Source organism: Halichoerus grypus, chromosome 6 (assembly GCF_964656455.1).
Source record: "Halichoerus grypus chromosome 6, mHalGry1.hap1.1, whole genome shotgun sequence".
NCBI classification, from domain to species: Eukaryota; Metazoa; Chordata; class Mammalia; order Carnivora; family Phocidae; genus Halichoerus; species Halichoerus grypus.
Genome location: NC_135717.1, coordinates 170,500,045 through 170,521,865, shown reverse-complemented (window position 1 = coordinate 170,521,865; position 21,821 = coordinate 170,500,045). Strand labels below are relative to the sequence as shown.

At 41.2% G+C, this 21,821-nt stretch overlaps 1 protein-coding gene across 7 annotated transcripts in view; it reads right to left on the bottom strand.

Moving 5' to 3' along the window:
- The window catches only part of TNRC6B (trinucleotide repeat containing adaptor 6B), a 239,739-nt gene that overhangs the window by 161,065 nt on the left and 56,853 nt on the right, over window positions 1-21,821 (bottom strand). For 6 of the 7 annotated variants that reach the window (XM_078076651.1, XM_078076652.1, XM_078076653.1 and 3 more), the window contains exons 2-3: window positions 15,599-15,673; window positions 8,933-9,023 (exon numbers count right to left, since the gene is read on the bottom strand). The exons of the other annotated variant lie outside the window; for it this stretch is intronic. In XM_078076651.1, coding sequence (XP_077932777.1) covers window positions 8,933-9,023; window positions 15,599-15,673 — 166 coding nt within the window. The remainder of the gene's footprint in view (window positions 1-8,932; window positions 9,024-15,598; window positions 15,674-21,821) is intronic. 7 annotated transcript variants of the gene reach the window in all.

Genomic DNA, 21,821 nt, shown 5'->3' with positions numbered 1-21,821 from the left:
GGAGCATTATAGTTCTATGTTTTACATTTAGATCTAAGGTCCATTTTCAGTTAATTTTTTTAAAAAGATATTATTTATTTATTTGACAGAGAGAGACACAGTGAGAGAGGGAACACAAGCAGGGGGAGTGGGAGAGGGAGAAGCAGGCTTCCCGCTGAGCAGGGAGCCCGATGTGGGGCTCGATCCCAGAAACCTGGGATCATGACCTGAGCCGAAGGCAGCCGCTTAACAACTGAGCCACCCAGGCGCCCAGTTAATTTTTATACATGCTATGAGATCTAGATCTATGTTCTTATGTTCTTTTTTTTTGCATATGGATATCCAATTGCTCTAACACCATTTGTTGAAAAAATATCCTTTCTCCGCTGAATTGCCTCCACAAAATTGCCTTTTTCAAATATCATTTGTCCATATATGTGTGGGTCTATGTCAGAATCTCTCTTCTATTCCACTGGCCTAATTTGTCTTTTTCCCAATACCACAGGGTCTTGATTATTGTAGCTTTATAAAAAGTTCTGAGATCATGTAGTATTGGCACTCCAACTCTGTTCTACTCAAAAGCTGTTTTGATCATTGTTATAAGTTGAATAGTGTCCCCCCAGCTGCCCAAAAAAGATGTTGGAGTCTTAACCTCCAATACTTCAGAATGTGACCTTATTTAAGATGGGGTCGATACAGAGGTAATCATAAAGTTATTAGAGCAGGCTCTAATCCAATATGACTGGTGTCCTTTTATAAAAAGGGGGAAATTTGGACACAAAGACAGAAATGCATGCAGGAAGAATGCCATAGGAAGACTGGGTTGTGCTGCAGTAAGGCAAGAAGCTAGAAGCCAGAAGCTAGGAGAGAGGCCTGGAAAAGACCCTCCCCTGGTCCCTTCACATGGAACAAGGCCCTGCCAACACCCTCATCTTGGACTTCTGGTCTCCAGAACTGTGAGACAATACATTTCTGTTGTTTAAGCCACTCAGTTTGTGGTATTTTGTTAGAGCAGCCCCAGCAAACTAATACAGCTGTTCTATGTCCTGTGCATTTCCATATGGATTTGTAAGTCAGCTTTTTCACATCTACAAAAAAAGTCTGCTAAGATTTTGATAGGGATTGAACTGACTCTATAGATCAATTTGGGGAGAAGCAACATCTAAACAATATTGAATCTTCTGACCCATAAACAGGTATATTTCTCCATTTATTTAGGTTGACTTTATTTTCTCTTGGCAATGTTTTGTGGTTTTCAGCGTATGTACAATGCTGAATAGAAGGGGGGGGAACAGCAGACATCTTGTTGTTCTTCATCTTAGAAGTAAATCATTCAGTCTTTCACCATTAAGTTTAACTGTAGGATCTTCATAAAAGCCCTTTATCAGGTCAAATAGTTCCTTTCTATTCCTAGTTTCCTGACAGTTTTTATCAGGAATGGATGTGGCATTTGTCAAATGCTTTGTCTGCATCTGTTGAGTTGATCATATGGTTTTTCTTTTTTAATTTGTTAACGTGATGAATTACATACTGATTAATTTCTGAATGCTCAACCAACCCTGCATTCCTGGGAAAAATCCCACCTGGTCATGTATTATCATATGCTCAAATTTTGTTTAGAATTGTTGTACCTACTTCATGAGAGATGCTTAGTGAAATAAGCCAGTCACAAAAATTTGACCTGGAGTGGTCAAAGTCATAGAAATAGCCACATTGGGCTTGATCTCACGACCCTGAAATCATGACCTGAGCGGAAACCAAGAGTTGGATGCTTAACCAACTGTGCCACCCAGGCACCCCAATATCACATTAGTTTTAATTTGCATTTCCCTTATGAATAATGTTGAAAACCTATTTTTATGGCCATTTGTGTACCTTATTTTGTGAAATAACTATTTATGTCTTTTGTACATTTTTTAGTTGTTTGATCTTTCTGATTTTTAGAAATTCTATATATATTCTAGATATGAGATCTTTATTAGATAAATGTATTATTGCAAGTAGCTTTTCCACATTCTTAATGCTGTCAGCATATTGGCAGATGTTTAAATTTTTTAAATGAAATTCAATTGAGCAACTGTTCTTTTTTATGGTTCATGCTTTTTGCAATCCTCCTAAGGTCAGAGAGACATCTCTCTCTCTTTCTCTCTTTTTTTCATGGAGACAGCTTTTATGTTGTTTTCCAAAAGCCTTACAGTTTTAGCCCTCACATTTAGGTCTTTGATCCATCTCAAATTAGGTTTCATGTATGGTGTGTGGCATAGCAATCATGGCTCATGTATTTCCATATGATTACCTGGTTGCTCCAGCACCATTTATTGAAAGATTTTCCTTTCCATGGGGCTCCTGGGTGGCTCAGTCGGTTAAGTGTCTGCCTTCGGCTCAGGTCATGGTCCCAGGGTCCTGGGATCGAGTCCCACATCAGGCTCCCTGCTCAGTGGGGAGTCTGCTTCTCCCTCTGCCTCTGCCTCTACCCTGCTTGTGCTCTCTCTCACTCTATCTCAAATAAATAAAATCTTTAAAAAAAAAGAAAGACCCTTTTTTCCCTCATTGAATTACATTAGTCTTTTGAAAAACCCTTTTAAAAATTCTAGGTTTAAAAGAATCAATTGTACAACTTCAGGATGGGCAAGACTGGTATAATAGCAGCATACTGGATAATGTGGTTGACTTTGAGACATAGAAGCACTTCCCCCTTAGCAACAGAACCTATAAATTTTAGCTAACACATATGCTAACATCATTTGAAGTTTATTGTGGCCATGTCATTAAATTCTGGTCAAAGAAATATAAAAGCACAGTTGAATGTGCAACTTTCATGAAGTCTTTCAAGGTAAGTGACAAATTCTCTTTTTTTGCTAGATGGAATACAAATGTGATGGCTGGGGCTGGAGAGAAAACAGAATTTTCTATTTTTATAAATTAGGGAAATTTTTTAAGATACAGAAAAAAGTACAGAGAATAAAATAACAAACACACCCATGTAACCACCACTCAGATTTAACGTATTTGCTTTATCATATTTGCTTCAGATTTCTCCCTTTTTAAAATTTTTTTATTATTTTTATTATTATGTTATGTTAATCACCATACATTACATCATTAGTTTTTGATGTAGTGTTCCATGATTCATTGTTTGCATATAACACCCAGTGCTCCATGCAGAACGTGCCCTCTTTAATACCCATCACCAGGCTAACCCATCCCCCCACCCCCCTCCCCTCTAGAACCCTCAGTTTGTTCCTCAGAGTCCATAGTCTCTCATGGTTCGTCTTCCTTCTTTTTTTAAAGAAATAAAAATACAGATACAGTGAAGAGTTGAGGGCCCCTGTGTAGCCAGCCCTTTCCAAACTCAATCTTTTTCCTCCCTCCCCAGATGCAACCCTACTCTGAAGTTTGTGTATGTCTTACCTTTCAGAGACAACTTTAAGAATTCACTGGTTCTGCCTCCTCTGAGTGCCCTTAGTTCAGCTGTGGTCTGTGCACTACTGGTTTAGGGATCACCTGGGGCACTTGGAAAATACAGAGATCCCAGGTTCCCGACTCTTGAGATCCTGTTTCAGAAAGTCCAGGGCGGGCCTGGTCACCTTCATCTTATTCTTACTTTACTATTATTTTTTTCACTTACATTTAAAAAAGCATGCCAGGTATAAATCAAAACCACAATGAGATAGTATTTCATATTCACTAGAATAAAAAATACATACAATAACAAATTGGTGAGGATATGGACAAATTAGAACCCTTATACACTTCTGGTGGGAATATAAAATGGTATACCCATTTGGAAAACAGTTTGGCAGTTCTTCAAAAAATGAAACACAGGGCGCCTGGGTGGCTCAGTCGTTAAGCGTCTGCCTTCGGCTCAGGTCATGATCCCAGCGTCCTGGGATCGAGTCCCGCATCGGGCTCCCTGCTTGGCGGGAAGCCTGCTTCTCCCTCTCCCACTCCCCCTGCTTGTGTTCCTGCTCTCGCTATCTCTCTGTCAAATAAATAAATAAAATCTTTAGGGGCGCCTGGGTGGCTCAGTCGTTGGGCGTCTGCCTTCAGCTCAGGTCATGATCCCAGGGTTCTGGGATCGAGCCCCGCGTCGGGCTCCCTGCTCCGTGGGAAGCCTGCTTCTCTCTCTCCCTCTCCCACTCCCCCTGCTTGTGTTCCCTCTCTCGCTGTGTCTCTCTCTGTCAAATGAATAAATGAAATCTTTAATAAATAAATAAATAAATAAATAAATAAATAAATAAATAAAATCTTTAAAAAAAAAAAAAAATGAAACACAAAGTTACCATATGACCTGGCAATTCCACTCCTGGTTATTCACCCAAGAGAAATGAAGGCACAAAACCTTATAAGGAATGTTCACAGCAGCATTATTCATATGCACAAAGCACCCACTCTCCTTGTATGCATTCTTCTACACCAGGCGACCTTTCTAAGGAGTTTCTCTGATATAAGTAAACAGAATTGATTACTCTTCATATAACTTCTTCAGGATGGAGGACTGAACTTAGCATGGACTTTGGAGTAAGACTTGGAATCCAATGCAATTTATGTTGTTTGCCAGCTATGAAAACAAATGGGAAAAATACCTATCCTGCATAGTTTCTTTCCCAGTCTGCTCTTAAAATACCAAAAGCCATAAAATCTTGTTATAATTTGCTAAATCAGATTCAGTCTCAGATAGAGATATCCTAAACTTAAAGAAGCAAAAGACTTGGGACGCCTGGGTGGCTCAGTCAGTTAATCATCTGACTCTTGATTTCAGCTCAGGTCATGATCTCAGAGTAGTGAGATCAAGCCCCACATTAGGGTCCACGATGGGCTTGAAGCCTGCTTAAGATTCTCTTTCTCCCTCCCCCTCCACTGCCCCACCCCACTCACTCTCTTTCTAAAAAAAAAAAAGGAGCAAAAGACTTAGTCTAAATTGTCTCATTTAACTCTTTGATATAAAGCCAATCAATAGATCACTTTATTCTTTGTAGACAAAGACTACATTTATTCATTTATTACTTTGATAACAGTAAAGAGAACATTATAGCTAAAATGTTTGCTTCCTGATTCATTAAGTGTTTTTTATTTATGGTAATTAATAAAGACACATGGGCACTTAAATCCATAGCTATAATTCTTAAACTCCAGAGCTTATTTGTTTTTATTGTTTTATTATAAAATGCTTAACTATACAAAGAAGTACAGAGAATGAGATCACAAATACTCAACTGCTCAGTTTTATAATTTTTACTATGCTTGCCAGATTTCACTTAAAAAATAAACATTCCAAGCCTATAGCTGCAGAATCTCTACAACTAGTAAACCAACACCAACTCGTTTAGAGTATCAACCTAAATTATACTAAATGTAAAGTGAGAAATAGCTGTGCAGTTGAAATTAAAAATTCTGATCCATCCTTGGTAAGAAATATAGCGCAAGATCAGCATTGACTGGAGACTGTCCCAGGAGTCTTGGCTGTTGCCTCCTGTTTCGTATGTCCTTTCATGGGATCTACTTCCTTGTCTGTGGTCCCTGCCACCTGACTCGGAGAACTCAAGACCTAATGGAAATCAGGCCACAGGCTGGGTTGGGCCAATCAGATTCTCCTTCTTTACAGAGAATTTGAGTGTCGAGATGCACATATTCTAGTGTGTCTTCTACATTAACACTAGTTGTTATGAGAGTAAATCATAAAGTAAAATGCACATCTCACCTCCATGCTTTAGAAACCTATTGCCTGTTCTTGAAACTCCTTAGCCTAAGATAATCTTAGATAATGGTCTCCGTCATTCCCTCCTCTTCAGCTGGAACCCAACACTCTAATCACTATTAAAGATGAGCTCAAATTTTCTCCTTGTCCTCCCTCTGAGAGGTGGAATCTGTTTCTCCTCCCCTTGAATCTGGGGTAGCCCTGGGACTGGCTTTAATTCACCAGAAGATGGGGAAAGGAAAGCTGTTTGACTTCTAAGGCTGCAGCTTCTGCATGCTTGCAGTACTCCCTCTTGGATCCCAGTCGCCATGCTGTGAGAAACGTTCCAAGCCATGTACACAGGTCATATGGAGGAGATCCTTGATGCTCAGGTCAACAGCCTCAAGCTGAGCTGCCAGCTGCCAGCCACGTAAGTGAGCCATTTTGGATGTTTCTGGCCAGTTGGGCCTCCAGATGACTGCAGCCCCCCAATACCACTCTGGAGCAGAACTGCCCTATAGAGCTCAGTGAATCACTGATCATGAGAGATAATCAAAAGCTGCGGTGGTGATTTTATTTATATATATATATTTTTTTTCCTCTATTATTAATATCTTATCTCAGTACCTTTGTCACCATTAATGAACCAATACTGACACATTATTATTAGCTAAAATCCATACTTTATTCAGATTTTCTTAGTTCTTACCTAACATTCTTATTCTATTCCAGGATCTCACCTAGGATATTGTATTACATTTAGTCATGATGTCCCCTTAGACTCCTTTTGGCTGTGACAGTTTCTCAGACGTATCTTGTTTTCTCTTGACAGTTTCGAGGGTAGTCTTGGTCAGGTATTTTGTAGGACATCCCTCTATCAGGATCTGTCTGATGTTTTTCTCATGATCAGAGTGGGACAATGGGTTTTGGGGAAGAAGACCACTGAGGAAAGGTACCATTTCAGCCCATCACATCAATGGTACGTACTATAAACATGACTTATCCTGTCGATGTAGACCTTGACCATCTGGTTGAGATACTGTTTGTCAGGTTTCCCCACTATGTGAAGCCACACTTAAGGAATGGGGACTTAGGCTCCACATCCTTGAGGGTGAAGTATCTACATAAATTATTTGGAATTCTTCTGCCCAAGAGATTGTGATAGTGGTTTTAAACCACTAATTTTTGGTGTGGTTTAATACACAGCAATATATCAGGGTGCCTGGGTGGCTCAGATGGTTAAGCGTCTGCCTTTGGCTCAGGTCATGATCCCAGGGTGCTGGGATCGAGCCCCGCATCGGGCTCCCTGCTTGGCGGGGAGCCTGCTTCTCCCTCTCCCTCTACTATTCCCCCTGCTTGTGCTCTCTCACTCTCTCTATCAAATAAATAAATAAAATCTTTAAAAAAAAATTTAAAAAAATACACAGGAAGATATCTGAAATGCACTCAAATCTTTTCACCATCTCCTGTTAGACTTCACCATTTATATATGCGACATATGCTTCATTCTGCTTATAATGCCCTTCCCACCTCCACCCACCCACTCACCAACCAACCAATAAAAATGAACAAAAACCCCTTATTTTTCCAACAAAACTCCAGTGTCACCTATCATGAAGCTTATCCAGAAGGAATTCTTTGCTTTGACCTAGCTCCTAATACCACACAGTTAATACCACTATCATTGCCCTTATGGTATAGTTCCCTCCCTCAACTAGACTATAAGTTCCCAACATGCAGAGACCCTGCCTTATGTAACTCTGCACGCCATACCTGGGACCATCAGCACATACCTGGTGTCCCGTAAGTGTTTGTGAATTATATAATTAACTGAATGACTATAAAGGTGTATTATTTTTTTAATAATACCTCAATTTAAAAGAATAAAAGAGAGAGCATAAATAAACAGCTATAGTCCAAGATGTGTCAGTAAATCTACACTAGAACTGGAGCCTACCTCGTGATGCACAGTTCCACTGTGCAATAGCTAGACCAGGCACTAAGAAAACTGATCACTGCATTTAGTGAGTCAAAGCCACATATAACAGACAAAATAGTTTCTGTTTTCAGATCAGTGTGACAACATAGGCACATAAATACTAAATAAATTAGATCACACGAGTCTCTTTCTAAGGGAATCAGGCCAACGAAGTCCATATCCTCGCCTTTGGATTTCCTGATATGTCATCAAAGACTTTTTACAGAACATAATTTTCATATTTAACTTCTAAAGTGTGGAACAATGAGACAGATTCATGGGTAACTGTGTTAGTGCTATTCAATTTTCTCTTTTACATACACAGCAGGGAAATTAAATAAGCCCTGAAGTGGTCCTTGGGAAAAATATAAGGAATAGTCACTGTGTCTCCAAAGGATTCAAGGGCTTCTGAAGTTTTACATTAATACTAACTCTGTCAACTTGTCTTCCTTCAGTATTTACAATAGCGGCTTTCACTAAAACAGTAGAATGCTCTGCGAGAAAGTGATTAGGTCATACAAAACTGCATTCTAGTGACCAGGGGAAAAAAGCCCTCCCACAGAGAGTACGAGCAACACTGGCAGCAGCAAAAAGACTCCCCTCAGGAAGGTCCAGGGCAGCAGACGGGGCACTGTCCAGGACACAGTGTGAGATACCCTTGGAGTGCCCAGGAAGGACTAGGGACAACTTTGAAAGGAGAGAGACATAAAGGTGACACTGAGGGTCCCCATATGACCAGGCAGAGAAAAAGCCCAGGAGAGTCAGGACATGGAGCCAGATACAGAGATATACACAAGCACATAGATAACAATCTATATACAGGGTTTGACAATGGTTAACGTTCATTCACGCCTTAGCTTGAAAACCCAAACCTAACAAATTACCGTTTAAAAATTTATAGTAAAAAATGTCTAAAAAATTACTGATAATGTCTCTGTGCAGCAGGAATAAGGGACAGGCTTTTTACTTTTTACCTTAAACACTTCTGACTCATTTTAATTTCTTAAAATAAGAATACAGAACTTGCACAATAAAACATTAAAAGATAAAGTGCTACCATTGCACAAACGAAGCATAAAGTTCTCTATGAGTTCAGTAAAATTGGTTTTAAATTGGTCATGGAGCACAACAAAAATGGCTATCAGGAAGAAAAAAAAAATCTTCTCAACCTTAGGTTAGGTTTTAATTTAAATCAAGCTAGTTTCTAAATTCACCTAAAACAAAACACCCACTCTACTCACCCACTACCTGTTTTTAATTTCTACCCAAAGTGTTTGCATCTTTAGTAATTCACTGACCTTGGAACTGCTTTCTTCCGACACTTCTCCCTCATTGGTTTGCATGGGAACAGACTCTGTGCAAAACTCTGCAGAAACACACAAATACTGCCTAAAAGAGGTAAGAGGAGAAAAAAAAAGGAATTCAGTGCAAAAATCAGTTTTTCAAAGATTAGATTGAAACTGGATCACCAAGGAGGCAATGACCTTAAGTAATGTGTGTGTGTGTGTGTGTGTGTGTGTGTGTACACATCTTTGGTAAGAAGGGAAGGAGAGAGGTAGGAGGGAATTTTCCCTACCTTAGGGGAGGATAGTTAGGAAAGGTTGAAGACATTGGGGTATTAAACAGTTCTAGATTTCTTTCTTCTTTTTTCTTGATTTTTGGCAGAGGTGACAGTGAAGATCTTCAGCAATTCATACAGTACGAACGGTGACCCGTCAGAAAGGACGCCCACCTATTTAAAGCAGTGGGCCAGCTGCTAGGCTGTAGCAGGTCATGCTGCCCACATATTACAACAGGCTACTGGAACTGGCCGGGTTTCCTGGGTTTATCATTTATGTTCAATATTTGTGGCATATTTTTTAACTGAAATTATGGTACACGCTAATGGTGGATCCCACTTTTTTAAGAGGATTTGCTTAATGAACTAAGTATCAATTAATTTATTTTTACATGAGAACAGGCTGTCCTAGGGCAAAACAATAAAAAGTAGTAATTTTTCCTCTAAGAATAAAATGAGTCAAGTTGGGTTAAAATTTTATGAATTAAAATGTACCAAAAGGAAACTACTAATAAAGTGTATGTAACATTCAAATTTTCATTCAATATGTAATTCCTGAGGAATAATTACTCAAACTGACACAAAACAAATCTCCATCACATGACAGGTAATCAATGTTTTAAAATCTTTCTAATATTTTATTTTATTTTTTTAAAAGATTTTAAAGAAGCTTCTCCCTCTCCCACTCCCCCTGCTTGTGTTCCCTCTCACTGTGTCTCTGTCAAATAAATACAAATCTTTAAAAAAAAAATAAAAGGTTCATACCTACAAAATATAAAAGCTAAAAAGATGCTTGCCCCAGGATGTGTGTGTGCAGAGACTCTCTTTATAAATGCAGCAGCCTGGAGACACGGTGTGGAAATCTGTTTCCTCATCTGCTGGGTGGGAGAGGAGTATCAAAATATCTACTGTGCTCACCTAATGAGGTTTTTTGGGAACCATTGTGTATTTATGTGACATGAAATGTAAAATTGGTACAGTGGGAGCTCTGTTAATCAAGCCCCATTCACTCACTCCAGATGAACTGACACTGCCCATTCCCAGTGTGAAACAGATGCTCACCGCAAGGGAAACAGGCTTTCTCTAGCTGGTTTTGCCCCTCATCTGTTTATGACAGTTGTGCAAAAATAAACTTGCTCTTTCTATGAAAATTAAATTGGCAGCACTGGAAAAAGTCAGGAAGCTACCTAGAAGGATGTCGTATGCAAACTGCTTCACAAATATCCTTAAGCTCTCATTCTACTTTACAGAAATAGAGACTGTATTTCATAAATGATGCATTATACGGACAGCGGACAGAGAAAGACACCCCAATGATTTCTGTGCCATTTCCGTTTGAATGTGCTTGGAAAGAGGAACCTCCTTCACCTCTCCCGAGGTCTCCCTCCTGGCTCTTCTCCACATGTACAGGTTCCACCCCGGAGGATCCTTTCTGAATGGTGAGATCAGAAGGAGAAACAGGGTACGTGAGCTCACCCCTTTTCTCTTCCTTTTGGGAGCCAGCTGTCCCCAGGGAGCATGCACTTTCCTCTGCTCTTGTTCCCCTAAATGCAGGCCCCTCACAACTACCTGGGACTAGGTAAGCCTGTTGAATATTGAGTTCAGTGCTAGGAAGTTCACTTGCCTATAGATGTACGCCATATTCTCCAATATAGCTTTATTAGTAACAGAGATGATACTTCAGTCTCTCAAATGCCCTACTCTTTTATTTCTCACTTGGTATAGAACTCAGCCAAAGGAAAAAGAGTGCTATTTATTGGGTCTCTCAAAGACCCTAATATCTGGTATGTGAAACTAAAGTTTTGATAAATACACATGAAGGAAAATTTGGGGAGTAAAATGCATGTGGAATTTCTAAGGCTTCTGTTGGGGCAGGACTTTGGGCCTTGGTCTTTTTAACGAGGGAGCAACGTGTTTCAATCTTGTAGAGGTTTACATGAGGCCACATGCATTTTTACTGTCACACACCAGCTTTACACTATCGACGCCGAATTAGAAGTTTATAAACCACAGGCTACACCGTATTTTGACATTAGTGATGACCGTAGTTATGGTAACTTTGTCTTCAGGTAGTGGCTGTTTCTATAGAGACACGGCTGAATACACCAGGCACACAAGCCTTAGCAAAGGCTTGGGGGCTTTGCTGGCGACAGCAAGGAAAGAAGCCACAGTCCGTTGTGGTGGTGGTGACAGCCGTGGTGGTGGTGGTACTGAAGGCTCATCTAAATGTCAGCTGTGCAAGTGACCTCAGCACTCATCGGCCACTCTGGCCTAGCAAGCAAATGCCCGCTGTGCTGGCCTCAGCAAAGGGAACAGGGCATTAGCGGGCTTGGTTGGCTTCAAAGCACAGAAGGCTGCTGCCTGACCTTGAATTACGCAGGCACAGCTTTTCCTAAGCAGGCGTGGCTGAGGCAAAGATTAGACTTTAGGGAAAAGAGACTTTCTTCATACAGGCCTTTTAGATATTAATGAGTAGAACAATTATTTGCCGCACATAAGCTGCAAGGCAGCTGAATTTCAAACGACACATGTGCTACAAAACCACTGAAGTTCTATGTTTAAATTGTTTGTGCTCAGCTTACACAGGCAATCCAAACAGGAAATGGAAATTAAAGAGATGTCTCACTATCCTCACAGAAGGCAGGGAGGCAGGGAACTTATACAGGAAGGGAAGGAACTTGGTAACTGGGGCTGCCACGACTATAAATCCCTAAATATTGCAAAAAGAAGGTGATATTTCAAGTATTAATCTTTAAAGCAGAAGACAGTGTACATTGGTTGGGTTTTTTTGAGATATGGTAAAGGCCCAGTTCCAAATTTAACCTCCTGCTGGCAGATTTTTCCAAATTGGGTGGAAGTGTCCCAGTCGTGGATTCTGTACACCGGGCATGGGCTAACTGTCCTGGAGAGGCTCAAACCAAGAGGACCTCACCCATCCTCCCTCCCTCAGATACCAACGTGGCAAGACTGAGTACAGCATTCTGAGAACCTACTTTTATCAGGAATTACTGCTCATGGGCAGGAGGCAGACTTACTTTCTGAATCTGGTGGCTATGGGGACAGTGCTGCAACAATTTTGTTTAGCCTTGGAGTTCATATAATTTATATACTGTCCTGATCTATTTTAGGATCTCCTGAAGGCATAATCTATTTTGCGTATCAATTTTGCCCAAGAAAATATCCAAGAGAAGAGTGGGTGGTAGTGGGGTTTGTCCTCTTGAAAGTGGGAGCAGGACTGTTCTGAGACCCCCTCTGTCCTAGAGGGGAAGGACACACCCGACATGACCTGGATTACACTGGTGCTAGGAGACAATGTGCTAGGAGACGAGCTCTTGTGTGTTAGGGGAGGAAAACTTGCCCACCCTCGATGCTTCCTTCCATGGGAGGCAATATCCCTTTACTACCATTGGCCTTATATTCCTGACATGCTGTCAGGGTGAAGTGACTTGTCCGGTCAGTGAGTTTGGAAGGGGAAACTGGGCTTGCATAGTCCAGCACCCCCCAGGCCCTTTCCTGTGGGGGCACCTATTCTGCTCTGCTCCTTCCTTCTAGAAGGCGGGTCTGTCCCTGACTAGTACTGCTGGGTGAGGAAACCCGTTAAATTTCAGAGCTGAGTATTAGAAAGCTGACTTGCTTTTAGACACAAGCCCAGTTCTATGTCAACTTTATTAGTAATAAAAGTGAAAGTCTGATCTCCACCTGCTTTACTCCTTCATCCTGTATGTCTGTGGTTCAGAACTTGCTCAGGGGAGAGAATGTTTCTTATCAGGTCCCCTTCAATTCCAGGTTATATCTGGAACGTCTCCTCTTCAGAATTAAGTTTTCTACATCGGTCTTATCTTCCCAATTATCCCATTGCCATAATACGAACAGCAGACTTTTACTTTATAAACTTTTCAACTCTATTTCTAGCTACTCCCCATGCACACACTATCCCCCACTTCACACAGGCAGATCTTCTCTCTATTCTCTCCACACAACTTGCTAATTTAATTTCTTTTTTAAAAAATTTATTTAAATTCAATTTAATTAACATATATTGTATTATTAGTTTCAAATTTAATTTCTATTTATGCAGTTCATACGCGATTTGAAAACCCTTCCCCTCACCACCAATCCACATCTCTATCCTTCTAATATCCAGTCAATTTTTATTTCTAAAAATCTTTCCTGATTAATACCATATAGTCTGCCTACTTACTATACGTCCTATCATACCTATTTTTCTATTTCTCCTTTCTTTAATTTGTCCTCATTTGTGTGTGTGTGGTTTTGGAACTATTCTTAATATTTTTTAAGGTGTTTCTTGAAAAAGCCTTGCTGACATTCTTGTGAAGCCACGGCTTAGAGTTGTGTGTAAGGGTCTAAGTGAATTTTACTGCCCTTCTAACAAAATGGAAGGAGAATAAAGTAGGCCATGCAAAAGTATGTGGTTGAGCTAGGGGTTCCACTCGGGAAATGACAAAGGGACCAGTGTATCGGCGCTAAGAGAGTGATGAAAAAGTCAAGGCAAAATGCACTTATGTGAAAATTCACTGGAGGGGGCGAACAAGTGGTAGTAAAGCTGTCAAAGCTGACGTGACAACACAAGCATTTGATTTCTGCTCTGGCACATGATTTCACCTCAGAGCTGTCACCAGCTTGCCATTATGTGGTTAAGTGACCACTGACCTGGTGTTGCTGCAGCACACACAGAACGGGACTCAACAAACGTTAACGATAAACATGAGTAAAACCACACATCATAGCGCACCCATGCTCAGTCTTTTCTAAAAGCTGGCAAATATATTTGTACCTTCCAAGCTCTCCAGGATCTAGCCCTCACCTGTCTCTCCGGTGCCATCAGCCAGACCTCTTTTTCCCTTTGCTCCAGTCATAATGAACTACTTACAGTTTCACAAATGTGTCAGATTATTTCCGGTTTCCCTGTTTTTGTTCATACTACTCCTTCTGCCTTTCCCTCCCCTGGTGCCACCAGAGAACACCCTACTCTCATCATTCAAGACTCAACTTTTACAAAGTATTTCCTGATCCATCTCTAGGCAGAACTGGCGATTCCTTCCTCAGTGTCCCCGGTGGATCTTGTCTGAATTCTATGATATGATCTGTAACGCTCTACTGGCTTTACTTGCTTACATAGATGCTTCCCTTATGACACCGTCAACTCTTTGACACCAGACACTGTATCTTGTTAATGTCTGTATTCATCGTTTATCTAAAGCTGTATACCCGGCATTTAATAGTCAATAAATTTCTATGTAGAAATGACCGAATTAATCAACTAAAGTCCTTTTTATTTAAACTGCAATAGATATCAGTTCAATAGATACTTCCTGGGTCCCTACCACACACCAGATGGTGCTCGGCCAGAGTAGTACAGTAGAACAAGTTTTGGCTTTGAAGGAGCAGAGTCATTCATAATTCTTTGTCAGTTATTAACTGTGTAATCTTGGGCACTTAACGTTCTAATCTTCATTATTTTCATCCATAAAACTTGTCAGAAGGAGGTGTTACAAGGATTAAATGAAATAATATATGCATAGCACTCAGCAAGGTGTCCAGGAGCAGCCAACAGGCACTAAAAAACCAGTTAGTTCCTTTCTAAGAAGTCTCAAAGGGTTTACAGACTAGTAAAGGAGACAGAGACAAATAACGCTAATGTAAAATACTGAATGCTTTATTATAGTCATAGTAACGGGTGCACCTAGAATACAGATGAGAAAGAAATTCTGCCAAGGTGGCCTGGGAGAGGGGACAACAGGAAAGATACGAGAAAGAGCAGCGGATAGCTGCATTCTTCTCCCCTCTTCCAAACTCCAAGTGAAGAGAAAAGCATTGACCAAGGCACAAAGCCATGAAAAAGAACTATATATTTGGGAAATAGAAAATGGCCCGGTAGGGCTCACAACAGATAGGGGTGCACTAGAAAAGCAGCCAGAAACACTGATTGGAATTAGGTTCTGCAGGATGTTTGTAGGATGGCATCTGTAGCAACTGAGAGCCGCGAGAGCTGTTTGAGCAAAGGAGTGACATGAGTAAATACGTCATTTTGAAAGCTAGTCCTGGCAGTAATGTGGATGACAGACTGGAGTAAGGACAGACTAGAGGCAGAGAAACTAGGAATACGCTCACAGAAAACTGTGGAATTGCTAAACCCTAATAACAAATTCTAGCTTTATAAAAGGATGAGGCACCAAATGTCACTATCAATCATTTGGATTGATGTGCTTTTTAAAGGGACCTACTGAAGTAGAAATGCAAAGAGCTGATGTGATGGCCACTTTAAATACCCTCGTGGAACAACTCGGGAAAGGAGCAATAACGTCAAAATGTACTCTTCTTTTTAAGATGAAGACTCTCCCATTTCACTGCTAATACACGGTGTATTGAAATTTTAAAAACTTACCTTTGACAGTATCCTGGGGCAACACAAGCCCGTGAAGATGAGTCTAGACTACATTCAGTGCAAAAAACCAAAACCCTGAAAAGAGAGAAAAATCACAGTGAGCTGTGTGCTCATAGTAAGATGCATGGGAAGCGGCAGGGCACAGTTCTGAATCGGGGAGCCTATTACAAATCCAGGCTCTTCCATCTACCAACTATTGACTGTTGGGCCAGTGGCCTAACCTCTCGAGACTTAGCTTCCTCATTCAACATTGAGAACAACAGCACCTTCCTCACAGGGTTCTTCGGAAGTTTAAATGGAATATGCATAAAACAGCATAGGGCAGGGCACCAATCACATGCTCAATAAAGGTGAGTGGTTATTAAGAATGTGAACTGAGGGGCACCTGGATGGCTCAGTCGGTTGAACATCTGACTCGATTTTAGCTCAGATCATGATTTCAGGGTTGTGGGATCCAGCTCAGGTCATGATCTCAGGGTTGGGAGGCTCCACGCTCAGCGCTGAGTCGGCTTGAGATTCTCCCTCTCCCTCCCCATGCTGGAGCTCTCTCTAAATCAGTCTTAAAAAATACCCAATGTGAACTGAAATACCTTCTGAAGAAACACTAAAACCTATATTAAACCTTTATTATTGATTTTACCTTATCTGTTCTACCAGAAAAATGCCAAGTTGCCTTTTCAACTTCTCCATTTGACATGAGGATATCTCATAATCACTTCAGATTCAACGTATCCCAAACAGTACTCTTCATCCCCTGCCCAGACCTCATTCTCCTGTCTCCACTGTCTTATCAAGGGCACCATCTTCTGCCCAGTTGCTTGGGTCAGAACCTCTGGTTCATCCAGGATTTCTCACCCTATCCCAGGCCTCTCACAGCCCCATTAGCAATCCTGTCATTTCTGATTCACAGCATGTAAATTCTTCATTTTCATTGCCATTACCATTCCTTGCTAGTGGAGGCCCCTTAGCTAGTCTCCTGCCCCAATTCTTGCTCCTCCCCAGTCTGTTCCCAAATAATGGCTGGAATGGCCTCTTCAAAATCAAACCGGATCATAGCAAGTTGCTAATAGACGCAGTGAAAATTTTATTTATTTCATGATGGAATGTCTCTCTCTTTATATATATGAAATACATACTTACATATGTGAACATACAGATATACGAATATATATGAAATGAAAGCCACTTAATATTAGACATTTAAAGGTCCCAAGCCAGTCCCTTCAATTTACAATGGCAGAAACAAATGCCAGAAGGAGATCCTGCTCAAGGCTGGACCTCTGTGTGTGTGCAAAAGTGGTCAAAACAATGCTGGACAAGCCCTACAGAAACTCATCTGTGATTAGCGTCTGCACTGCTGTCAGAATGCCTGTCACTATTTGGAAGTTGGGCCCTTAGTTTCACAATCAACTTAATGTGTCTGTCCAAGAAAGCGCATTCCATTCCCCACAGCTGCAGATTATGAGTTATAGCTTTAGTTCTACATCATGTCTTAGTGTTTGAGGGGGTGCTTCAGGGAATCTTGAAAGCATCTTGCTGCTCTCTTATCTGTTATCACCTCTCCCCTTGCTTATTTTTTAACAGCGTTTGAATAAATAAATCTCAGATGGAATTACACTATGATGAGTATTAGTGATATTTTAATTATTATCCCTATCCTCCTACTATACACACCGTTGTCCCAGCCATCTTCCTTTTTAAAAAGCAAATGTGACCTCTGAGTAGATTGCTGCCAAGATTCAGTCAATAATTACCCATTACCTTTAGGGTAAAATCCAAGATCTCTCTAGCCCCATCATCACTTCATAGCCTTCTCACGGGGACTGCGCGTGGTTTCCTTGTCCAAAATACATACAGTGATATCTGCTGAGGGCCCTTGGCTTAATTCCCATCTACTCCTCTTGTAAGATCTGCCTCAGGAATTATCTCCTGAAAGTTTTCTGTACCCTCCTTGGCTGCACTAAGTGTCCCTCCTCTGAGATATACCATATAATATTGGTAGCGTCTGAGGGTCTGCTGTCTACACTCAATGGGGGCTTCTTGACAACAAGGGCTCTCTGTGTCTTACATATCTAGAATTTGGTATCCAGCAGGAGTTCAATAAACAAGATGAGCTGAATCCTGACATGCTCCCGATAACTCGGTACTTCAGTGTGGAGCCTTCCCCATTTAAATGACATGAGGGAAAGCTGAAGAAGCTGGCTGGAACTTCCCAGATGGGTCTGGTCATCATGAAGGATGTAAGCTATGTGGTTATGTGTGACCCTCAGCACCTTGGAGAAAGATTCAATTCTTTCATTTTTTGTCACCTGCGGATCATCAAGAGAACAACCCTAACTAATTTTCAGTTCTCTATTCTGATTAGTTTCTGCCCAGGCTAAACATGACTTCTCTAGACTTACCAGTGGTCTAAATTCTGCACCAACTTCAAAAAGTAGCCCATCATTATATAATTTGTTAATAGATAAGCTTGGAAGGACACAATGGCCAGCTCAGTCCTTTGCCTGCTTGGCAGGTGGGCTCAGACGCTTGCCTGTGTTCAGTGAGGGGAAAAGCAGTTGAAGCAGAGGAGGGGCAGGCGAAGGAAAGTGGGCAGTTTCCAAGCACTCTGGAAACCAGTTTTCACAGAACAGCTTCCCTAGTTTCTCTGCAGGGCTGTGAACCTCTGTTATCAGATGCACTTGTACTCAAGATAAACATAACATTTGATTCTAAAATCAACATTTGGAATTATCTAGTTGAAGTTATCCACAGCACTATTTTCCTTCTAAGGTATGAGTAATGGCAAATTCCTTCAAAACATCATTTTGAAATGTTCTGTAATCCTACTATCTGATCGTATATAACCACAGCAGTAAACTATTTGAAGCATTCCAGTTTTCTCTGTTCTCTTGCAGAGTAGTAACCAGACTGGGCTTGAGATTCACACGCGGCTGGGAAGGTTTCGTGGGTCTTGGACTAAATCACTACTAGGTCCTGCTAAACTGCAAGGAGACCTCAAGAGCTCCTCCAAGCCCAGTACCTAATCTAACTCATGGGATGTAATCAGACCTACATCTTTCCTAGGGAATATGGCAAGTTGAAAGAAGGACATTTCCAATACATTATATTCACTTTACTATTCTAATATGGCATAGTTTTAATTTTCAAACTTGATTATTCAGCCTGATACTTTTAGGCTTAAGTTTAATTCTTATTTTATTTTATTTTATTTTATTTTATTTATTTTTTTTTTTTTGAGATTTTATTTATTTATTTGAGAGAGAGAATGAGATAGAGCGAGCATGAGAGGGGGGAGGGTCAGAGGGAGAAGCAGACTCCTTGCTGAGCAGGGAGTCCGATGCGGGACTCGATCCCAGGACTCCAGGATCATGACCTGAGCCGAAGGCAGTCGCTTAACCAACTGAGCCACCCAGGCGCCCCTAATTCTCATTTTAAAAAATTCAAGTGATACGATAAGGCCCTTGATCACGGTCCCCTCTCCCCCTACCCTCACCCAGGACTCACCACTGTTATCAGTTTAATTTCCAGGCATAATTCTGGGATGCAGACTATTAAGAATATACAGTTCAGGGGCGCCTGGGTGGCTCAGTCGGTTAAGCGTCTGCCTTTGGCTCAGGTCATGATCCCAGGGTCCTGGGGTGGAGTCCCCGCATCGGGTTCCTTGCTCAGCAGGGAGCCTGCTTCTCCCTCTGCCTGCCACTCCCCCTGCTTGTGCGTTCTCTCTCTCTGACAAATAAATAAAATATTAAAAAAAAAAAAAAGAATACACAGCTCATCCTTGAACAACATAGGTTTGAACTGTGTGGGCTCATTTCTATGCATATTTTTTTACAGGACAGTTCTATAATTGCATTTTTTTCTTATGATTTTCTTAAGAACATTTTCTTTTCCCTAGCTTACTTTATTGTAAGAATGCAGTATGTAATACATATAAAATGCAAAATATGTGTTAATCGACTGCTTATTTATTGGCAAGGCTTCCAGTCAACAATAGACTATTAGTTAAGTTTTTGGGGAGTCCAAAGTTATACATAGATTTTCGGCTGCACAGGGGGTCAAGGGGGTCAGGCACCCCTAACCCCTGCGTTGCTCGGGGGTCAAGCATACTGTAAACTTTTAACTGAGTCACAAGTAACACTGAAAGCCCTGACTGCTTACATCATTGGCAACTGGCCTGACTTCAAGCAAGATGTCCAGAAGAGGCATCTTAAGCGAAGCAGCAGATGGGAGGTGGAGCAGAACACCAGCAAGGGAGCCTTTGTAGGAGGTGAGCACAGATGCCAGGAGAATCGGGGCAGACAGGAGGGTACCGCACATCCAGCTCTATAAGCGGGGTGCGCAGCCCAAGTGGGCAAGATGGAACCTATTTAAGTAATACAAATAATAATATCGAAAGCCCAAGCAGCAGAGGTGGAGGTAACTTTGCTACAGGCAGATGGGTTTATTTAGCTGCCAATACACAAGCGTTATGATTGTTCCAAGATCTGGAAATGTTACCTGTGCAGTTTCAGGTCACCTCTACTTAAGTTCAACACTTTGGAAGTTCTATAAAATGTTCCAGTCTGCACATTCCGAAAACCATCTCCATTAATCCTAAAATCTCTTCTAGTTTTTGTGCCCTCCCTCCCCTTTCCTCTTCTAGTCAAGTTTCTTCAAAAAGAAGTTTATATTTGTGGTTACAACGCCCTTACCTCTCATTCACTTATTAATCATCGCAATATGATATCTTTCTCTATCAATCCCATTATCATATACAATGGCTATTATTCAACTGTTTTGTTTTAACCTCTCTTTCACATTTAAAAATCAGAATGACCTGAAAGTCTTATCATTTGGGTGCTCCTTTCCTATTTTGATATCAAGGATACCGTAGATCCAGGGGCACCTGGCTGGCTCAGTCGATGGAGCACACGACTCTTGATCCCAGGGTTGTGAGTTTGAGCTCCGTGTTGGATGTAGAGATTACTTAAAAGTAAAATCTTAAAAAATAAAAATAAAAAAAGATACTGCAGATCCAGTCACTGAGCCAGAGGCACCCTGTTTTAGTTGCCGGTCTTTTAGCTGTGTCTAGGTCCTCCTGTCTCCCTGGGTTTGCAGCCAGCCCAAGGCCTTTGTCAATGCTGCTGATTTTCAGATTCATAAATGAGCAGAGTGGTGCTGGGTGAGGAGCTACTGCCTCTGTACATGGGGGACAGGGAGACATGGGTTGCGGTGAGGGAACCAAACTCAACTCCTGGCCTCAAGGACTGAGTCTAGTTCTGATCCCCAAACTGTCATGGATCATGTCTAGTCCCTTTACCCCACAGAAGGAGCCAAATTCATTACTTGTGCCACCTCTTAGACCATTTCTTTGTAGACTCTTACTGGAGAATCTTTTTCTGCCTGTCCTTTCACTACTGGTATGTTCCTTGGGAGTTACACCCTTCCCTTTCTCTTATTATACACACACGTCCTTATCTTCCCCCATAGATTCAACTACTATCCATGTCTTGATGACTCCCAAATCTCTCTAATACTGACCGTTCCTACAATCTTCAAAACTTCTATAAACTGCCTAATGTCAATGCACTTTGCCTCATGTTCCACAGGTCCCTAAAATGCAACATATCTAAAACTAAATAGTCTTCCCTCAAACTGTGTTCTTCTCCTTCTGCCTCACTTGGGAATACTATCGTCCCACTCAAATAAAAAATCTGGCGCCATCACCAGTATCTTCCTCTCACCAAACTCTGTCAGTTCTAATCCCCAAACATTTCAGGATGTACTTTCTTCCCTATTCCTACTGCCACTGCTTTCTTTAGTTCTGGTAGTTTCTCACTAAATTTATTTCATTTTTTTCCACTGGTTTTCTTACCCTCAAGACCTTCCTACCCCCACTGCCATCAGAATTGCCTTTATAAAGTGCAATCCCACACAGCCTTTGCTCTGTCCATCTTCAAGATAAAATCCAATTCTCACTACATGGTATATAAAGCCCAGTACCTGTTCACTTCTCTACTTCATCTCACAAATTCACATTGTTTTCAGTTTTCCTTAAACACCACATGGCTTCATGTGCCAGTGACTTTGTATGTGCTGTTTCTACTTGGACTGCCTTCCTACTCACAGGGCAAATTTCTTCCCCATCTTCAAGATGCAGGTGTAGGGAAACCTTTTCTATGAAGCCTTTCTTAATGCCCCACTCTTGCCACAGGTGGTCTGGATGGGTCCTTCCTCTGAG